This window comes from Thamnophis elegans, chromosome 11, assembly GCF_009769535.1.
Source record: "Thamnophis elegans isolate rThaEle1 chromosome 11, rThaEle1.pri, whole genome shotgun sequence".
Taxonomy (NCBI): domain Eukaryota; kingdom Metazoa; phylum Chordata; class Lepidosauria; order Squamata; family Colubridae; genus Thamnophis; species Thamnophis elegans.
Window position 1 is genome coordinate 32,004,071 of NC_045551.1, and position 21,569 is coordinate 32,025,639.

The 21,569-nt window shown below is 43.2% G+C and overlaps 1 protein-coding gene across 1 annotated transcript in view; it reads right to left on the reverse strand.

Moving 5' to 3' along the window:
* The window catches only part of GABRG3 (gamma-aminobutyric acid type A receptor subunit gamma3), a gene marked incomplete at its 5' end in the record, with an annotated part of 443,827 nt that overhangs the window by 379,329 nt on the left and 42,929 nt on the right, over positions 1-21,569 (reverse strand). The window contains one exon of the mRNA XM_032226074.1: positions 15,483-15,550. Within this exon, the coding sequence (XP_032081965.1) occupies positions 15,483-15,550 (68 nt within the window). The remainder of the gene's footprint in view (positions 1-15,482; positions 15,551-21,569) is intronic.

A 21,569-nucleotide genomic window follows, 5' to 3' on the forward strand; every position in this document is an offset into this window, starting at 1 on the left:
CGCCATTTGCTTTTGCTGCATTGCCCTGGTGAGTAACTCCTGCGGTGCCGGTGGGAATCGGGAGGTTTTGCCGCTTCGGGTGGGCGGCAGCGGCCTTTAGCAAGGGAAGGGAAGGCCTTCCCTTGCGAGTTACTCATGAGAGGAACTCGGGGGGGACCGGGCAACCTGAGAGAGGGGAAGAAGATCGTCCCTCCCCGCAACTCCCCAGATTTTGGAAGCTGGGTGTGTGTGGAAGGCAGGGGTGCGGGGGGAGGAAGGAAAATGAAGAGAAACATTGCTCTAGCGAAAACCCAGTAACCAGCTCTGTTTGCTAGAGCAATGTTGTTTCTCCGCTGCCGATCTCTGCATTTTCCTTCCTCCCCCCGCACCCCCACCTTCCACACACACCCAGCTTCCAAAATCTGGGGAGTTGCGGGAAGGGATGGGAGGTCGTGGGAAGTGCCGTTTTTGAGGAAAGCACTTGGCCGCCCCCGTTAGCCGCAGCCCCAGACGGAGGAGCGGAGCCCGAGCTTTCATCACCGTCCCCGCCAGTCGCAGTGGGGTGCGCCAAGTGACTCAGCAGCTCACCCTGCGATGCCGGCAACCCCTGCCACCCGCTTCCGGTTCTGCCGTCCGGCCCAGTGCATAGCCGCCAGCTCCACCTCCCGTGGCTGCCCAGGCGAAGCGAATTCTACATGTGGACACGGAGACGGACCTCTTGCCTAGGGAGGCCGCGGGCTGGCAGTAGCCGCCGCAGTCTGGCTTCCCCCCCGCCTCTTCCACTAGCCTTTGTTCCTCCACAGTAGGGTGGCCGGGGGGAGGAGAGGGCCCTCCTCTCCTTCTCCCCCTTTGCGGAGTTGGGCGGGCCACCCTGAGAAGGACTACCACTTTCTGAACTGACTGCATCAGATTTAAATTGATTTTACCATCTTCTGCTCCCAAGCCTCTCGGAAATGTAATTTTAAAGTGGACAACGCGAGGAGCTCCCACTGCATGCTGGGAGATGTAGTTCTGCAAATGTTGAAGTCTCTGGATGGATGTCGTTTCCCGGCAGCCTTTTCGGTGCACCCCATTCAAAACGGCAGCAGTTGGTTGAGTGCTCTTGTGCGGTAGCAGGCTAGTTTGCAGGCGTCTTGAGATTTCTCTGGCAGTTTAGTATGGATTCCAACATTTACAAGTGCCTTCAGCCTGGCTTATCGATTAATATTGAGTGCAGCAATGGTGAGTGCCAAGAGGAGAAAGGCGATTTGCTTCGGAGCGTCTTTTGCCTCCTTCCATAGCCCTGGTGTTCTCTGGAGGCTCCACGAGATTAATGCTCAGTGCGTTATTATCGCTTTCCTGCGGATTCGTATGTCTGTAATGCAGAAGGATGGTGGCCGGGCTAAATTCCAGACTCTCTTCTCCTGTTTTTCGGGACAGAAGAGTTGTCAAAGAAGCAAGTTAAAGTCGGGCTATTCTGCCCCTTTGCCTAATGTTACTCGCTGGGACTAGCTAGCGGGGCTGAGCATGTGCTGAGCAGTACCTCCATGTGGTCTCACTCCTTGATGCTTTTTTAGAACAGGAATGGGGAACTGTGGCCCTTTTAGCAAAGGACCTCCCCAGACTTGTTTTGATGAGCACGGAGCGACTGATGGTAGTTTGTGCCAGCCGCGGCCACTCAAACTAGTGTCAGTCGCCCCCATGTTCAGCAAAGCAAACCTGCTGGCGGCGCCTGTGCTGTGGTGGGAAGTGAGCTGCGGGTCCCCCCGCCGCTGCTGCCGCCTTCTTTTCCTCTGCCTCTTCCAGAGCCCGGGGTGGCTGTCAGAGCGCTGCCGGTGGAGCGGACGTGCCCAGTTTGTTACTGCTTCCAGTGATCGAGACGGACGAGGGAAGCGGCAGTGGCGGATGTCGGACGTCGGCAGCGACTGTAACGACCGCTCGTGTGAGGTGTGGAGGAAGAACGGAAGGTCCCTCCCGCCCGCGACGACGGCTCCAGCCATGGACGAGCAGGCTGGCCCCAACAACAACAACGCGCTGGAAGAAGGCGGGGCTTAGCAGTGAGAAGACGGAGTTTCAGGCTATTCCTGAAATTCCCCTATTCCGAAGGAATTTTTGGATGGGTCGAAGACCCTAGCTGTCCTGTAGAGACAGTGAAAGGTGAGGGGAGATCCAGTGACCTCAGAGACGATCGCAAAGTCTCTGGGGGGCGTGGAATTAACCCCTCCTGCCAACTCCTTTCTGGATTATCTGTATGCTAACCGAAACTGCAGGTTGCCCCTAAGAATGGTATGAGTGGATTCAATTGGTAAGCTGATTTTATTACTCAAAGAGAGACGGTCCGAACTAAAATTTAAGCTAATTGGAACCAAAGAACAGAAGAATCTAGCGGCGAATTGGTTTTTTTTTTAATGGATTTATGGCTGGTGGTTACCCTATTTCTTAAACGCTTTAAGGAATTCTTCAACATTCCCCCCTGACTCTTTTTAAGTGGGTTGTAAAACTAACGATCTGACACTTTTATTGCTTGGCTGTGTTGGTCTAAGATCAGATAAGATCGCACAGCTCCCAGCGTGTTTTTACTTGCAAATATCTTAGAGTCTCTAACTACGACACAACATGGCGTCAAATTATATTCCCAAGGGCTCGCTTCATACACTTTTTTCTGCATTTCGAAAACTGTTTGATTCTTATCAAAGATTTGAAAAAAAATTGGATTATTTGACATTAAAACTTGAAGGAAAAGGTGAGAACGCTGAATGTTTGAATGTTCCTGAAATACAAATGAAAAATGTGAGAAATGACATCTGTTCTATCTCGGAGGAAGGAAGAAATGCTATGCTGGAAAGGGGGGGAGCTAAAGAAACTACACTTTATGAAACATCATTGGCAGATTCCATAATTCCACCTTCGAGAATTAAAGTCAATTTGAAAAGTTTAACAAGCCTGGGACAACATTATTATCTCATCAGAGACATTCTGAGCAAAAAGGTGCGAAGATATCCCTGTTTGGACTTGCTTATAAAAACATTTGGTAAATCTATTCAACGAATGGCAATAGGACTGAGAAGGTTTTGTTATTGGAGAGACATAGGCTGACAGATGGACGAATACAACCTAAAATTAGCTAAATCTAATTACTCTTATTTGTAATAGATATAGCTGAATAATAACTGATATTGATAGTAATGTATATAATGTGGAGTTGATATGATAAATAATAATTGGATATAAGAAAGGAAGGTTAGAAATACTTTTGAACTATATATAAAGGTTATTAATTACAATAATTACCTCTACTAAAAAATAAAATAAAATATATACAGTTAAATATTAATTAATATGAGGAAAATGTTATGATATATGATATAACTACATAAAGAAGGGAGAATGATAATAAACTATACTGCATGGAAGATGGACTTTTTGGTATTAAATATTATGGATGGTCAGCTAAAATAGGATATGAGGATTTGATGTTAATAGAGGATTTTACAAATAAGTAAATGAAATGTCAGCATGTGGTTATGGACTAAATCTTTGGCATAGTTAAGGTTGAAGGATGTTTGAATAACTGTAGTTAACTAAAAGTAGAGGTATAATGATGGCAATATGGTAAATATTTGAGTTAAGATATTTGAATTAATATGAATTAATGGAAGAGATGCACCAAAACATGTTGTAACCAGCTGATATACTTTTTTTATATATAATATATACCTGTGTTGTTTTTTCTTTTTTTGTCTTTTGTTTTTTGTTTTTTCTTCCCTGCCTTGTCCTTTGTTCTTTTTGTCTTTTTTGTTCTTTTTTTTTTGTTGGTGGTTTTTTTTTTTTTTTTTCCCACTGGTGTGGGCATGTATTGTTTAAGAGTATTATTATTATTAATATTTTAAAATAATAATTACAGTCAAATGAAAATGGATATATGATGATGGTGATATGTATGAATATCTGAGTTAAAACACTTGAGTTAACATGAGTTATGTTTGTTGACTGTGGAGGAGATGTACGAAAGTTTATTTGTGACCGACTGATACACTTTCTATAGCATGTAAAGAAGGATGTTGTACTTGTTTTAAATTAAAAATTAAAAAAAAATTAATAATAATTAAAAAAAAACAACGCGCTGCTCTTGCTGCCACCTCCGGCTGGGAAGCAACCATCCCTATGTGGCGCCTGTGCTGCGGTGGGAAGCGAGTCCACGAGGTGTGGTTGCTTCCCACCTGGAGGTGGTAGCAAGAGCAGAGCGTTGTTGTTGTTGTTGTTGTTGTTGTTGTTGTTGTTGTTGTTGAAGATGCCGGGGCCAGCCTGCTCATTCATGGCTGGAGCCGTCGTCGCGGGTGGGAGGGACCTTCCGTTCTTCCTTCGCACCTTGCCCGAGCGGTCGTTACAGTCGCTGCGAACGTCCGACGTCCGCCACCACCGCTTCCCTCGTCCGTCTCGATCCCTGGAAGCAGTAACAAACTGGGCGTGTCCGCTCCGCCGTCAGCGCCCTGACAGCCACCCCCACCGGCAGCTACTGGGCCTCACTGGAGTCAATTGCAAAACCGCATTCAGCGCTTTGAGGACCTGAGGCATCTTGGGAAATGCAGTTCCCTATCGGAAAGAATGGGGTAGCTGCAAATTTGTAACAACAACAGAAGATAATAACTTGGTGCTTCGCAGGTTATGAAAATCTCAAGTTTGATTTGTACACTGTTTTTTAAAAGTTAGATAGCAATAGCAATAGCAATAGCAGTTAGACTTATATACCGCTTCATAGGGCTTTCAGCCCTCTCTAAGCGGTTTTACAGAGTCAGCATATTGCCCCCAACAACAATCCGGGTCCTCATTTTACCCACCTCGGAAGGATGGAAGGCTGATAAAGAGATTATGCTGTGAAAGCAACTAGAAAGCCGCCCCCTCCCCTTCCTGTGTGCGAGAAAGGGAAGGAGAGGAAGGAAGGAGAGAGGGGGGAAGGAAAATAAGAAGGGAGGGGGGAGAAGATGGAAGGAGAAAAGATGGATGGAAGGAGAAAGAATGGAAGGAGAAGGAGGAAGATGGAAGAAGAAAGGAAGAAAAAGAAGAAGGGAGGGAGAAAAGAGGGAAGGAGGTAGGAAGAAAAGGGGTAGAGAGGGAAGAGAGGGAAAGAGCAGAAAGACAAAGAGGATGAAGTTGATAGGCAAGAGGAAGGAGGAAGAAAGGAAGAAAGAAAAAAGGAGGAGGGAGGAAAGAAGAAAAGATGGAACTAGAAAGGAAAGAAGGGAGGGAGGGATGAAAGGGGAAGACAGGGAAAGAGCAGAAAGACAGAGAAGGTGAAGGTAGATAGGCAGAAGGAAGGAAGAAGGAAGAAATAGGAAAGGATGGAAGGAGGAAGGAACAGAAGCAAAGAGGAAGAGAGAAATGGAAAGAGCAGAAAGACAGAGAAGGTAGATAGGCAAAAGAAATGAAGCTGAAAGAATGGAAGGAGGAAGGAAGAGAAAAGGAGGAAGGGAGTGAGTGAGGAAAGAAGAGAGGATGGAAGGAGAAAGGAAGGAAGAGAGGGAAAGAGCAGAAGACGGATAAGGTGAAGGTAGATAAGCAAGAGGAATGAAGAAAGAAGTGAGGTGTCTCGAGGAGGGGGAAAACATTTAGTGACCAAAGTTACAATGGCATTGAAAATGTTGAATGTTGAATATTGATTTTATTTATATGCCGCCCTTTTCCCCCGAAGGGGACTCAGGGTGGCTCACAACTCAACCCAGGGAAGGGGGGGATACAGACAAAATTAAAAATGACACAAAACAATACATGGTTTAAAACACACAGCAGTCATACCATTCGAGACGGGGGCAACGGTTCTTTAGCCCCAGGCCTGTCAGAACAGCCAGGTTTTAAGGGCTTTGCGGAAGGCCTGGAGGGTGGTGAGGGTTCGAATCTCCACGGGGAGTTCGTTCCAGAGGGTCGGAGCAGCCACAGAGAAGGCTCTCCTCCGGGTAGTCGCCAGTCGACACTGGCCGGCGGATGGAATTTGGAGGAGGCCTAATCTGTGGGATCTAATCGGTCGAGTGGAGGTAATTGGCAGTAGGCGGTCTCTCAAGTACCCAGGTCCAATACCATGAAGGGCTTTATAAGTGACGACTAGCGCCTTGAAGCGTATCCGGAGACCAATAGGCAGCCAGTGCAGCTTGCGGAGGATAGGTGTTACGTGGGTGAACCGAGATGCACCCACGATCGCTCACGCGGCTGCATTCTGGACAAGCTGGAGTCGCCGAATGCTCTTCAAGGGCTGCCCCATGTAGAGCACGTTGCAGTAGTCCAGTCTAGAGGTCACAAGGGCGCAAGTGACTGTTGTGAGGGCCTCCCGGTTCAGGTAGGGACGCAACTGGTGCACCAGGCGAACCTGGGCAAATGCCCCCCTGGTCACAGCTGACAAGTGATGTTCAAAAGTCAGCTGTGGGTCCAGGAGGACTCCCAAATTGCGAACCCTGTCTGAGGGGCATACTGTTTGACCCCCCAGCCTGAGAGATGGAACACTTGGCCAATTAGTAGGAGGGAAACACACCAGCCACTCGGTCTTATCTGGATTGAGAACAAGCTTGTTAACCCCCATCCAGTCCCTAACAGCCTCGAGGCCCTGGCACATCACGTCAACCACTTCACTGAGTTGGCACGGGGCGGACAGATACAGCTGCGTATCGTCCGCATACTGATGGTATTTTATCCCGTGCCGTCGAATGATCTCACCCAGTGGCTTCATGTAGATATTAAACAGGAGGGGGGACAGGACCAAACCCTGCGGCACCCCATAATTCAGGGGCCTAGGGGTCGATCTCTGCCATCCGACCAACACCAACTGCGACCTGTCCGAGAGGTAAGAGGAGAACCACCGTAGGACAGTGCCTCCCACCCCCACCTCCCGCAGTCGTTGCAGAAGGATACCATGGTCGATGGTATCGAAAGCCGCTGAGAGGTCAAGGAGCACTAGGACGGAGGCATAACCTCCATCCATGGCTCTCCAGAGATCATCGATCAATGCGACCAAAGCGGTTTCCGTGCTGTAGCCAGGCCTAAATCCCGACTGGAAGGGATCTAGATAATCGGTTTCCTCCAAGGACCGCTGGAGCTGAAAGGCTACCACCTTCCCAACAACCTTCCCCACAAAGGGGAGGTTGGAGACTGGACGATAGTTGTTTAAAACGGCTGGATCCAAAGATGGCTTCTTCAGAAGGGATCTCACCACCGCCGCCTTTAGATCGGGGGGGAAAGAACCCCTCCCGAAGGGAGGCAGTTACAACCGCCTGGATCCAGCCCCGTGTCACCTCCCTGCTGTTAGCGACCATCCAGGAGGGGCACGAGTCCAGTACACATGTGGAGGCACTTACAGCTCCCATGGCCTTGTCCACGTCCTCAGGGGTAACAGCTTGAAAATCAATCCAGTGATGTCCTGCCAGATTCTCCCCTGGTGCCTCAGCTGGCTCTGCGCAATTGGAGTCCAGGTCCGCCCGAAGCCGAGCAACTTTATCCGCGAGGAATTGGACATAATCCTCAGCTCTGCCTTGCAAAGGATCGCTCGTATCCCTCCTATTTAGGAGGGAACGAGTTATCCTGAACAAGGCGGCTGGGCGCGACTCAGCGGAAGCAATCAGAGAGGCAATGTGTGTTCTTTTAGTCGTCCTAATTGCCCGGAGGTAAGCTCTGATGCTGGATGTTAAAAGTGCTCGGTCTGATTCAGACTTACTGGATCTCCATCGTTGCTCTAGGCGTCTCTTTCGGCGCTTCATCTCCCGGAGTTCCTCAGTAAACCAAGGAGCCCTCCTGGATCCACTGCCTCGGATCGGCCGTAAAGGCGCAATCTGGTTAAGAGCCCCTGCCGCTGCTGAATTCCAAGCAGCAACCAGAGTCTCCGCCGGACTGCGGGCGAGGGTATCAGGAACAATGCCAAGCTCCGACTGAAAGCCCAAGGGGTCCATAGGTCGCCTGGGGTGGAACCACCTAATCGGTTCCTCCTCCCTACAGTGGGGGTTTGGTCTCCGAAAGTCAAGCCTCAGTAGGTAGTGGTCCGACCATGACAGGGGTAAGATCTCACTACCCCTCAAACCAAGATCACAACTCCACTGCTCCGAGAGGAATACAAGGTCGAGCATGTGACCCGCCGAGTGAGTCGGGCCCCGAATTACTTGGGTCAAGCCCATGGCTGTCATGGAAGCCATGAACTCCTGCGCTCCATCAGAGTGTTCACCGAGCGAAGGCAAATTGAAATCCCCCAGAACCATAAGCCTGGGAAACTCAATTGCCAGCTCGGCTACTGACTCAAGGAGCGAGGGGAGGGCTGCTGCAATGCTGTTGGGAGGCAGGTACATTAACAGCAAGCCCACTTGACCCTTGAGGTCCAACTTCACCAGCAGGGACTCACACCCAACAAGCTCCAGAGCAGGGATCCTACGAGGTACTAGAGACTCTTGGATAACAATAGCCACACCCCCACCGCTTCACTGGGATCACGGCTGATGAAGCACCTGAAAACCCTCTGGGCACATCTCTACAAGGGGGACTCCTCCCTCCGGGCCCAACCAGGTTTCAGTAATACATGCCAGGTCTGCCCTCTCGTCTAAAATTAGGTCCCGGACGAGGGGAGCCTTATGAACTACAAACCTGGCATTTAGCAACAGCAGCCTGAGACCAGGGTCCTGATTACTCGCGCCATCTGGCCTTGGAGTGGGACTCGTAGGGCCGGAAGGAGGGAACTCTGTAACGTAGTGAGCCCTCCTTCCCCGGTAATGGCCAGCCCTAAAGTGCCCGCCATATCTGCCCCTCCCTGTTAAGACCGTAATGCTCCGGCCCACTCCCATGTCCGTAGTCCCTCCACCCACCCCTATAGCCCTCGCGTTTCCTGACAGGCCCTTCGAATCAGTCATCCTCTCATACAAACACAGCCACTCATCCATGCATTCCCCACATAGGTCAATTAAAACACAAAAAAATACAACAGTGATGAAGTTAAAAAGTGGGTACAATCATCAGTCAAACATACCATTCACACCGCATTCCTAAAAAAATTTCCCTCCTCCGGTAAGGCTAAAAAGGTCCCAAGAGTCTAAGGTGGTTGAGGGGAGCAGAAGGTCTTCCTATGCGCAATGGGCATCCCTGTTTGTCCAAAAACCAAGGCACTATGATAGATGGAATTAAGTAAGTGCTGTTCAAGATGGTATTTGTATTCCTAGGGCAGTTGCAGCTAGTAATAGTCAAAGCAGCTGGGGCTGAGATAGCACGTCCAGAGGCCCTGGGATTATGGTTAGGCAAAACTTGATGTTTAAAGCCACAGCTGGAAAAGGGCCAGATGACCAGCAAAAGAAATAGACAAAAGCTCCACAATATCGATGACAGGCTGTAGGAGAAACTCTCCCAGTCCACCAAGGGAAGAAGTCCGAACAAACAGAGCTCAGGAGAGAACGAGGGCAGTGATAGTACAAAGGCTGAGCCACAGGGGGAGGGGAGGGGGAGGCGTCCGGGAGGGCTATGGCGGTGGCACTTGTAGTCAACTGCCCAATTCGCCCAGTCTCTACAGGCGCCCAGATTGTTTTCTCCCCCTCTGAAGCGGAGGCAGTCCAGGAAAGTCCCCAGAGGTTCAGCAAACCGGGCGGGTGCCGTCGAAAGATTTTGCAGGCACCCAGGGATGGAAAGAAACACTGCCATCATCTGCCCGCCGCCTGCAGCAGCAACAGCGAGCAGCGAAGGAGCTGCACCAGAGGGACAAGGGGGGTGGGGGGAGGCGGCCTGGGGAGACTGTAGCGGCGGCGGCAAAACCAGCCGCCCAGTCCCGACCACTCTGCCGTTGGAATACATCCGCCCCTTCCTCAGGGCGAGGCGCAAGCTGTCTCATGTAGCACATGCCCAGCGCAGTCAAATACAAGCCCCGAACCCAGGGTCTCACCGGCAGCGCTGCGCAGCTGAGAAAAACGCCTGCCGCTGCGCAGCTGAGAAAAAACGCCCACCGCTCACCTGCTGTCTTCAACACCGCCGAGGCCAGAATGGGATCACAAAAACCATCCAGGGGCCGTCCAGCAGCAGCCCCCCACGTAGGCAGATGCCTCTTCGGCTTGCCCAATAGTTAATCTCCTGCCAGGACTCCTTTTCACCGATCGCCGGGATCTCACACCACAGGTTATTCATTCTTTTTGTTCTTTGTAAGCCCAGCGTTTAGCTTGGGCAGCCATTTCCCGTCCTGCACATGCGCGGTCTGATGACTGTGACTGATTACCATTTTTCACACTTAGCGACTGTTGCGACCATTTTTCACACTTAGCGACCATTGCAGCATCCTCATGGTCACGTGATCAAAATTTTGTTTGGCAACAGATTCGTATTTATGCTGGTTTCAGTGTCCTGGGGTGACCTTTTGACAAAATATAAAAATTTTAATCAACACCCCCCCCCCCCCGTCAATGGTGTCCCTCTTTACCAATCTGAAAATCTGGTCACCTTAGTCATTGGTCACTTTTTCAGTGTTGTTGTAACTTCAGGTGGTCACTAAACAAACTGCTGTTTCAGGGATACCTGTATAGTGATTCTAGAAATGTTCTTTATTGTGGTATGGTAAGATAGCAGAATATAGAATACCTTCCACTCTATCTTACCCAAAACAAAATCAAGGTGGAGTTATTTTGAATTTCTTTATTATACTATCCACTTTGTTAGGACTGAGTAAGCTTTTTTGAAACTCCTCCCTTAATGGTTCAAATTACTACTACTCCTTTCAAGAATAGGCATCTATTCTTTCATTGGCATTCACAAATACATAGATATTATGAAAGCAGCATGTAAAATTAGTCAACAATAAATTACTATATTTGGTAGGATCCAAATTTCCAGGAAAGGGAGGATAGAATTGCAAGCCTCATTGTACAATTTCATCCTGGTTCTTGAAAGTATCTTCTACGGATGTTTGTGAAATGTACTCTCAAATAAGCCTTAATACTTGAACAGCTTAGCTTGTCACTGGAATTGCACAAAGAAGGATTTTCTCAAATTGAGTTCAACAACCAGGTGAGAGTTTGTGGCAACAATACAGAAGTAATTGTCATTGTTTACTTTCAGGATGTTTTCTTTTTCATAACTTCATAGTTTTATAGCCCTAGAATTTCTCAGATGTATCCCATCCAAATACTAACCAATCTGACCTTGATTAGCTTTCTTGTATCTATTACGGTAATCGGTGATTGTTTCCTTATAGACCAGCAAGTAAGATCATATATAGTCTATCCTCATTATTCACAATACAGGTCTTGCTTAACAACCCAAATTGGGACCAGTAACTCTGTCACTATCAAAGTGGTCACTAAGTGGGATGTCAAGTGAATGTGACTGTGCTTTATGATTGTAAAGGCAAGACTGCTCAGTTGCACACCTTCAGCTTTTGTTTGCCTCCCAAATACACTCCCCCCCACTTCCCGAGTGCCTGCTCACTGCCTTGTACACATTGAAAGCTAAGCAATCATGCTGCACCCTGGGAGTGGAAGCTGCAGGTATACTAAGCAAACAGCTTACTCTCTTGAAATTCTTTTGTTGGCAATCTCTCCCTGGGGGAGGGGGGAAAGGGGGGAAAGCAAGCGATTTCTATAGACAATCTTTCCTTTGGTGGCATACTCAAATTGCTCTCACTGTGTAGAAGAGCAAACAGCTTGTTCTCGTAAAATATCTCTCTCTACAATCTCTATGCTTGGGGGGCGGGGAATCAGGCAAAGGAGAAATTGCCTATAGAAATTGCTCAGTTTCCCCCTCAACCCCTCCTCCCAGAGCAGAGAGACTGGAGAGACAGAGGCTGTTGTGAGGACAAATGAGATGCTGGAGTGCTTACATACATCATACTGAATGCCTGAACACAAGGCAAGCTATAAATCTAACAAATAAATAAACACATAAGCTAACAAAAGGCAGATTTATATTTTTAAAAACCCACCAAGGTTTGCAGAATGCATTTTAAAGTAAGACCTGGAGACACCAATGAGAAATAAGCGTAATCAGTAGTCATGGACATCCAAACTGAGATAAAATACATTAAGAACTCCCTTCAAGGGGAAAAAAAAGACAGAAGAGATACCATCAATAAAAGCATCTGTGTTCAGTCTGTTGCCAGTCAATGTAGGCCCATTGCTCATGTTCTCTCACCAGTTTGCCTGCCTATTCACTTGCTTTCACCAGCTGGTGACCACTTTCTTCCCCACAGTCTCCTCATCAGCATCCACCTGTTCACTGTCTTCTTGCCAACCGATGTCTTTCTTTCCCTACCCAGAAGCCACAGGCAGGTCTATTTATTTCTGCCAACACTTATTTGTTCATTTGCTGTCCTGTCACAAGCACCTGCCAGAGAAAGGAGAGGTTCAAAAATCTTTCCATCTCCTCCCGAAGGCAGAAATGCCCTGAGAGAAAGCAGATGTGAGCTACAGGTTAATATTAGGAACAGACAGATTTGAGTCTGTCCTCAGCAATGGAAGTTCTGTGAGTGACTTTGGATCAGCCAAACTCTGATTGGGCAGCTTTGCTGGATTGTTATGGGAAATTCTGCAGAAGGGTGTGAATGTAGACTGCTTGAGCCCATGGAGGATAATTGGGAGAAGGAAGGAAGGAGGGAGGAAGGAAGGGAGGGAGGGAGGGAGGGAGGGAAGGAAGGAAGGAAGGAAGGAAGGAAGGAAGGAAGGAAGGAAGGAAGGAAGGAAAACTGTACATATATGTTTATCCTTCCACCACTAAATGTGCATACTCTAGGCTGCCAATATTATTGGTAAACAAAACTCTGAAAGCACAAATGTGTATATGTTTCCAGTTCAGTAAAATATATTCAAATGTTATTCAGTTAGCAATTCTTTTATGCTTTATTTGTGGATGAGCGTCCCACAGGGTGGTGTTTGTGTATGTGAATCAGTTTCTGAGTAGATCACTACTCAGGGACAAAATGCACTTACTATGTTTCTGTTTGAGAGATTTTTTTTTAAAGCTTCAAAGTGGTTTAATATAATTTAAATTAAAACAATTTATAAAACAAAATTAAAATCCAGGAAAATTAATACATAAATGAAAACAAAACTAAAGGATATTTTTACTAGTTTTCTCAAATGCCTCAAAGAATTAACAAGTCTTGCCAGCCCTCTAACAGACAGGCATATTTCAAAGGGCTTTAGAAGTTTGAAATATCTAGGAAGAAAAGGAAAGCTTTTTTTATCCATCAGCCTGATTTCAGTAAGAAGATTCAGTCGGGCCTTTGCATTTGGGAATATATGAAAGCAGAAGTTTTTTTTATCTTAGATCATGAACATACCCTTTTTCTGGTCTTTGGAACACAAGACAGAGGTTTTCCTTTAAAAATAATAAATATAATTGTTTCCTTTTATTTATATATAATTAATATTAAAATAGATGACAATGCATTAATCTAGCATATACATAAAAGTCTCCTAATTGGGTCCAGTCAATTTCCTACAAAAAGTATGAATAGGAAAAATTGTAACTTGGATAATTTACAATACGAAAATATTTTAATATTGAAAGTGGAAATTACAAGAGACTTAAATTTAATTTAATTTAACATATACTCATGAATTCATAGATATATGGACTATTGTGAACCCTGCAACAAAAGCACATATCTTTTATTCAGGTGGACATAAATTTCATACTACACTTCATTTGGATATCTAAAACTTTCTCAAATTTCCTGTGACAAATTAAAATTGCACCAATTCTTATATCAGATCACTCTCCAATGATTATCACACTTAAATTAGAAGCAATTATTCCATTTACTTAATCCCATAGTACTGTACTATGAAGCAGGAAACCAACAACTTATCCAAACTTTGAGAATTTTTTTTCAAGAAAATAATACAAATAAAACATTACTAAGAGCATGATGATTGGTTATCTCGAAAGTGTTTTTCCAAAAGCAACTGGACTTCCTTGGTTTCTTTCCTTGAAAATGTTTATCTTCTCATCCAAGAAGCTTCTTCAATTCTGAAGAAGCTGAAAAAGCTTCTTGGATGAAAAGCAACATTATTTTAAGGGAGGAAATCAAGAAAATTCAGTTGTTTTTTGGGAAAAGCAGCCTTGGGATAGCAAGGTGGAATGCTATAAAAACAATATTAAGATACATTAGATCAGGATAATTAGAAAACAAACACAAAAGGCAAGTAAAGTTTATTTGGAAATTAACAATTTATTAGCAACCTATAAAAGAACTAGATAAGATAGTATTTAGAAAAAGTTGGATGATTTGGAGACAGAAAAAAATCTGTCAGATTATTCTTGATAAGTAAATTTATTATGAATATGTAAATAACAATTCTAAAATATTAGCAAATAAAATGAAAAAGCTAAGAAATATATATATATATGTGTGTGTGTGTGTGTGTGTGTGTGTGTGTGTGCGCGCGCAATTAAAAAAGCAGTGTCAAACTTTGACCAAATCCAAAGATATAAATGAACAATTTAAACTTTTCTCAGCAATTGTATTCTTCAAATACTCCATCACCAATAAAAATTAATCAATTCTTAAATAGATTAACATTCCCAGAATTGAACCAATATATGAACTATCTTTTTTTACATTTCAGAAATTTTTGAAGTTTTCAATATTATTCAAAACAGAAAATCTTTCAGCCGTGATATATTGTCAGGAGAATTTTATAAAGAATTTAAAGTGGTTTAAATATCTGAATTTTTATTTTTATGCAATACCTTGTATCAAGGGGTTCCTTTAACAGAGTTCTGGAAACTGTCTAAAATAATTTTGATTCTTGAGTAAAGTCTTGAACATTAAATTATGACGCCTGACCTCATCCCTCAGAGAAAACAGTCTGGTGGTAAGAGATTGAATTATGAGGATAGATAGCCATCCTATCTACTATAAGACAACCTTTCGAATACTTGAAAATAGTTATGTTTCCCACACAGTTTTTCTTTCCCCAGGCTAAAAGTACCCAACATCTCCAACTCTTCCTTGTGAGTTTTTTCTTCCATATTTTTTGTCATCTTAATTGCCCTCCTCTGCCTTCTCCTCTGCCTTCTCCATCAAATAGACTCTCAATAAATAAGCAACCAAGATTTTCAAAAGAAAAACATCTTAAAACTTCACATAAAAAACTTCACAAGCTTAGCACAATTACCCAGAAGTATTCATCTCTGAATCTACGTTCGAGTAAATATTCAGAGGGTTGTGTTATTAGCTTTTATTGTCATTTGGCTTGACAACAGCATTATTTCCCAGAGTTTGCTGCATTGGGGGACAACAAACGCCTGTAGTCTGCTCAGAGCTTTATTTCAATTCTTTATTTTTGAAGAAACACTGAATATTCATACTTTTGTGATAGACAGATCACAGCATGCTATTTGCTGAGCGTTATTTTTGCCCTTTGGGAAAAGGACAAAGACTTGTCAGGCACACAGAACAAGAACAGAAAATAGAATGACATCTGCAGCCATAACATTTCACCTCACATTTAGGAAAAATTAAAGAACTTGGTTATTAATACAAGAAGCAGCCCTGCCAATAAAATAATTGTTTGTGTGACACTTACCATATTTATTGATGACACGGGGCCAATGCTATTAACATAGATGTCAACATCAATGACTGTGGGTTTCGCTGTGAAAGGAAAACCAAAAAGGTGGCATTTAATATTGTCTCAAATACAATACCATGGTATCATGTTAAACATTTTCATAACTATGTCATCCTGAACTTAAATCTGCTGAGGAATCACAAGACTAAATAGATTTTTGTTCGGTTGGTCTGCAAGAACCTTTTCAAACTGTCATTCTTATAAGACACACAGTTTGAAGATTAGGGTTTATATTTGGTATACCATACTCTATTTTTTTTTCTTCACCGCTACTTTGGTTCTGGCCTCTGTACTGATTAAGGCACCAGGCAAGAAACCAGGGGACAAGGATTTCTAGTCCTGCCTTCGGCATTATGCCAGCTGATTGACTGGTCATTCTCTCTCAGGCTGAAAAAGCAGGCAATGATAAACCACTTCTGAAATCTTGTCATGAAAACTTGTTTGGCTTGCCATCAGACAGTCATTGGGAATCAAACATTGTTTTTCTTCTAAGATCCCTAGAAATGAAAGGTCAATTTCTCTTAAGCACACCTCTTAAACTGCATAAGAACTTTATTAAGCCTTACTAACAAAAGAAGATAAAAGACAATCAGTGATCTCCAGCTAAATAGAAGTTCATTCACACCTCATGATGATATTGTCTAATGAGATGGCACTATCAACATAGAGGGCCATGCTATGTGTCAGAATCTAAGGTGAAATAGTTTTTTGAATATATGTGAATATCCAGTTACACCTACATGCAAAGCTTGAAACCAAACACTATTTTTCCCCCAGCAGCCTTGCAGTCTCATGAAAAGATGCAAATACCTAGCTGCAGGCAGATGCTTTCCAAGTGTCCATGTGACCTCCAAAGCACTTTTTTTTGCCTATGCCTTTTCTAATCAAGATTTCTGATTGAGAGTAAAGCCATTGTCCTGCCCTGGTCTGGGAAAAGAGGAAGAAAAGGAAAGACTCTTTGACAATTTTTCAGAAAGAAATTATTTTGCAACATTATGGAGATTATTTCCTTATTTTCCTTAGAGCTGAAACAACAAAACCACCTTGTCTATCCAATAAAAGAGAATGAGGTCCTTACAGGCTGATCCTCCTTTTGCTCCCTCAAAATGTGAGAATGGTGTTATAGAAATCAAACGCTGGTTCATTTCAGGATATCACCTATTCCTGCATACAATTAATAGTATATAATAAAATAAGCAGGCAAACAAATTAAAAAAGCAAAATTGTAGGTATATTGTCTAACAGCTGGAGGTATTTCATACTCCATTTCATACATTTCAATATTATAGTGTCATACTGATGGCTGATGCTGCCTAAACGTAAAAGGTAAAGGTTCCCCTCGCACATATGTGCTAGTCGTTCCTAACTCTAGGGGGCTGTGCTCATCTCCGTTTCAAAGTTGAAGAGCCAGTTGTGTCTGAAGACATCTCCATGGTCATTTGGTCAGCATGACTAAATCCTGAAGGTGCACAGAGCCAAAGGTGGCTCCTATTTTTCTACTTGCATTTGTACATGCTTTCGAACTGCTAAGTTGGCAGAAGCTGGGACAAGTATGATGCTGCCTACAAACTTTAAATTTCCCTGCAAACCTTATCCTCTGCCCCACAAATAAGAATAACAACATCATTGAAATGAGCATTGGGATCAAGAAATACATAATGACATTTGATACCTAGTTAGAAACAGTCCATTTAAAACTATGGGTTTATGTAAGAAGGAGGAGCTTGCTTCATCAAATTTATTTAACCTGCTTTTTAAATTCTGCAACTCTCAAACCCTAGTAGGCCATCAGTTGCTTCTGGTGCTCCCTCCTGGTACAGCCACATGTGTAATGCCATGGCCCTGCCTTTCCTTTCCAGCCTTCAATTTAGTGTTTAAGCTTCCTTTCTTCCACCTCTTGCAATTCCATTACTACTCCAGGTTTACAGCCCTCCTTCCTTTTCCTCCAGTGTAATGCTTGCTACAGAGTGAACATGCATCAGAGATTTTCATATAAGTCTCATGGCTCCAAGCACAATTATTCCTTCTTTGAAAAGCAAATAATGTTTAAAAAGTATAAAAATAATATTCAGGCTTCAGGTCCAGGTTGGGAAATCTCTTGTGACATTTGTCTTGTGGCTCCCCCCACTCTCATCCCTGAGAAACAATCTGATCGAGTCTACTTGCTTAAGGCAAAATCAGTTCAACGCAGGAAACACTTACATTCCACTAATCTAGGTAGATTCCTCTGCTTATCTTCTCAAAAGGAAGTTCTGTTGAACAAGGCAGAGATGTTCTCTGGTATTGAATCTCTAGTGGAGCACAACCAGAAACACCACACATCCTTTGGAGAGCCAACAGGCAAAGAGTAAATAAATAAACAGAAATATAAATCCTAAATAAATATGGCCCATGAATGTCTTAATAGCATAAATAATTACAGTTGACCAAATAGACTTCCAGTTGTAATGTATGTCTGTGAAAGTTAGACCATAAGAAAGGCTGAGCATTAAATAATTGAGGACTTTGAACTATGGTGCTGGAGAAGATTCCTGTGAATCCCTTGGACTGCAAAGTGATCAAACTGGTCAATCCTAGAGGAGATCAACCCTGATTGCTCTTTAGAAGGCCAGAGCCTGAAGATGAAACTCAAATACTTTGGCCACCTAATGAGAAGGAAGGACTCACTGGATAAGAGCCTAATGCTGGGAAAGATTGAGGGCAAAGAAGAAGGGGATGACAGATAATGAGTGGCTGGATGGAGTCACCAAAGCAAAAGATGTGAGCATAAAATGGACTCTAGAGGATGGTAGAAGACAGGAAGGCCTGGAGGAATGTTGTTCATGGGGTTGCGATGGGTCAGACATGACTTCGCAACTAACAACAAGAGTCATTTTTGAGCCATCAAACAATATATTTTCTCAAGATTCAATATATGTTGTTTTATGTATTTACCTGTCATTACCAACATACTTTACAACAGTATGTAAAGGAATAATGTTCAAAGCTCAGTTTTAAACAGAATACCTGGAAATGTGGTATTTGCTACACCAATATAAAAAGGTTTTTTTGATGCATTATGCCTGCTTTAATTATCAACAATGTCGTATAAACCAATTGTAACATATATACAGTATCTAGCATACAGTAGCTAAAATTTTACAAAACTTAGCAAACGTGCTTTATTGATGCATTTTAATGATAAAGGTGGACCACGTTAATTGCTTGAAACATCAGAAAAGGTGGTGTGGTTCAGATTAAAAGCTCATTTGAGTCTCCAGTCTCTATTGTGCAGTGGGCCATGTCATTCATGCTCACAGGGAGGAATAGAAGGAGGTTATCTATCCTGTATTACAAATATCATTGACTGGCGCTGATGGTTGCTACCAGCATCCTAGGTATCAACCAAGTATCTTCTTAAAATGTACAATGTTCTGAGTAGCACAGCTTTTTGCAGTTCCACTGGTGTTATTGTAGGAAGCTGCAATTTCTTGATATATTTTGTAAAATTCTTGGACATGATACCAAGTGCCTTGATGACAATGGGTATCACTGTTACACATACTTTAACTAATAATACTACAAATTATTATTATTTATTTTATTCATTAAACATGAAACTCAGCCAACTGAACATTCAAAAATGCATTACAAATACCATTGACTGGTGCTAATGGTTAATACAGGTTGCTGTCAGCGTACTAGATATTTTTTTGATTTGATTTGATTTATTTATTTATAGGCCGCCCTTTTCCCTGAGGGGACTCAGGGCGGCTTACAATCAAAAAGGAAGGGGGGTGTAGGACATATCAACCAGGTATCTTCTTAAAATATAAGATGTTCCTAGTAGCACAGTTTTTTGCAATTACACTGGTGTTATTGCAGGAAACTGCAATTTCTTTATGTGTTTTGTAAAATTATTGGACATAGTACCAAGTGCCTGGATGACAATGGGTATCACTTTTACATGTTTCATCCATAACCATGCAGTTTCGATGGCCAGGTCGTGTTATTTTGTGATTTTTTTTCTAGTTCTTTTTCTTCGACTCTGGCATCTCCTGGTACAGCGATGTCAATAAACTGTATGCTTCAGCCCTCTACAACCATGATATCTGGTGTGTTGTGTTCCAAATAATGATCTGTCTGTATTCTAAAGTCCCACAAGATCTTCCCCTTCTCATTTTCGATAACTTTTTCCACCTTGTGTTCTCATGACTTTTTGGATACAGGTAAATCGTATTTTTTACATAATGACCAGTGGATTAATTTAACAACTTGGTCATGTCTAGCTTTGTACTCAGTTTGTGCAATTTTGCTGCATTCACATATTAAAAGTGAAATAGTTTCAACTTCGTTATTGCAAAGTCGGCAGTTGGGATTGTCAGTGGATTTTTGTATCATCACTTTCATGGGATTAGTTTGTAGTGCTTGTTCTTGAGCAGCGAGTATTAAACCTTCCGTTTCTTTCTTGATGGTTCCCATCTTAGACCATGTCCATGTCAAATTGTCATTATATTTTCCTTCAATGTTTTTCAAGTGCTGTCCATGCAAAGCTTTGGTTTTCCATACATTTAATCTGTTATCCAGCTGTTTTTCCTTATATTCTGCCTTTGTTTCTGTTCTCCATTTTCACAGCCCGCAGCATTTTTTCTGTACTTTGGTTCACATAATCATTCAAACTTTATTTTTCTTCTTCTATAGTTTTGATAGATTGCAACATTTCTCTGCCCTCTATTTTTCTTGGCAGGTATAACCTGTCAATGTCACTTAGTGGATGTAAAGTGTGGTACATATTCAAAGGTTTATGTGCTTTCCAGTCCAAATTTTCCAGCCAAATGTTCAGACTGGGTTTGGCATTTTTGTCTATCTATGGAGTCCTTACCAAGGACCTGGGATAGACAAATCTGGATGTTTGACGATGTTACAGATATCATTGCAGGATGGAAGCAGTTCCAAGTAAAGCTACATTCTGCAATTGACTGGTGGTAAATTTGCCAATGCCGACGATGTTCAAGTGGTGCTCCAGTTGTTTTGGGACTGCACCCAAGACACCTACTACTATTGATACTACCCTTGCTTGCCTTTGCCACAGTTGTTCTATTTCTATTTCCATTTTGTTATCTTCTCCAGTTATTTCTCTTTTCTTCTGCTGTCTCCAGGCACTGCCACAAGCATTATCCAAACTTTTTTGCCTTTCATATCAACAACTGTTAAGTGCGACGTGTTATGTGGCAGGTCTGTCTGCCTGAATTCTGAAGACCCAGAGGAATTTAATTTCTTCATTTTATATGATTTTTTCATTGTTGTTGTTGTTGTTGTTATCTTATTGCTCTGAGTGTTGAGAATGTATAGGCTCTCCAACAGAGTTTAGGATGAAGAAATACACTCAGGACAAGAAGTGAACAAGAACAGGAATAGGTTTCTTTTTCCTGCAGGGAAGATGAGACTGAGAAGAGGAAGGAGGGAAGGTCACAGCTAAACAACACAAAGAGTACTGCTAATGAGGCCAGTAACAACAAATGGCTGATAGAAACAAATCAAAGCTGCTTTCACTGGCAATTGATCATCCAAACCCTGAGAACATTGTCTTGCTGCTAGCTACAACTTTTTTCAGGACTAGAGACTGGAATAGAGTTCTACAGAGACTCCAAAAGACTCCAAAATTGACCCCATCTGACCTTTAACTTTTTGACCTCAACCATCTATTGATTTTGTGGATAGTCTAATTGAAGCTTGTAGGTGGGATATTGACCTCTCTGGGGATCTCTGATACAGAGGCTGTGGGTTTTCAGCTTCAATGGATGAACTCTCTTGAAGTTCAAGATAAGGAAATACACTTTGGGGTATACACATTGTCCACCTGATACATCATTTTAGATATCAACCTCATGTGTCCCATTAACAGACTTTCTCTCTATGTGGAAAAAAGTCTATTCAATCTAGTATTTCTTTTTATAGGACTTACTAGTGATTCCAAGCATGACATTTGTATTTGTTTATAATTCTTGAGGGGGGAAATGCAATGGGTCGATATTTTTACTGAGTTACCCCTTGTGACTCCAA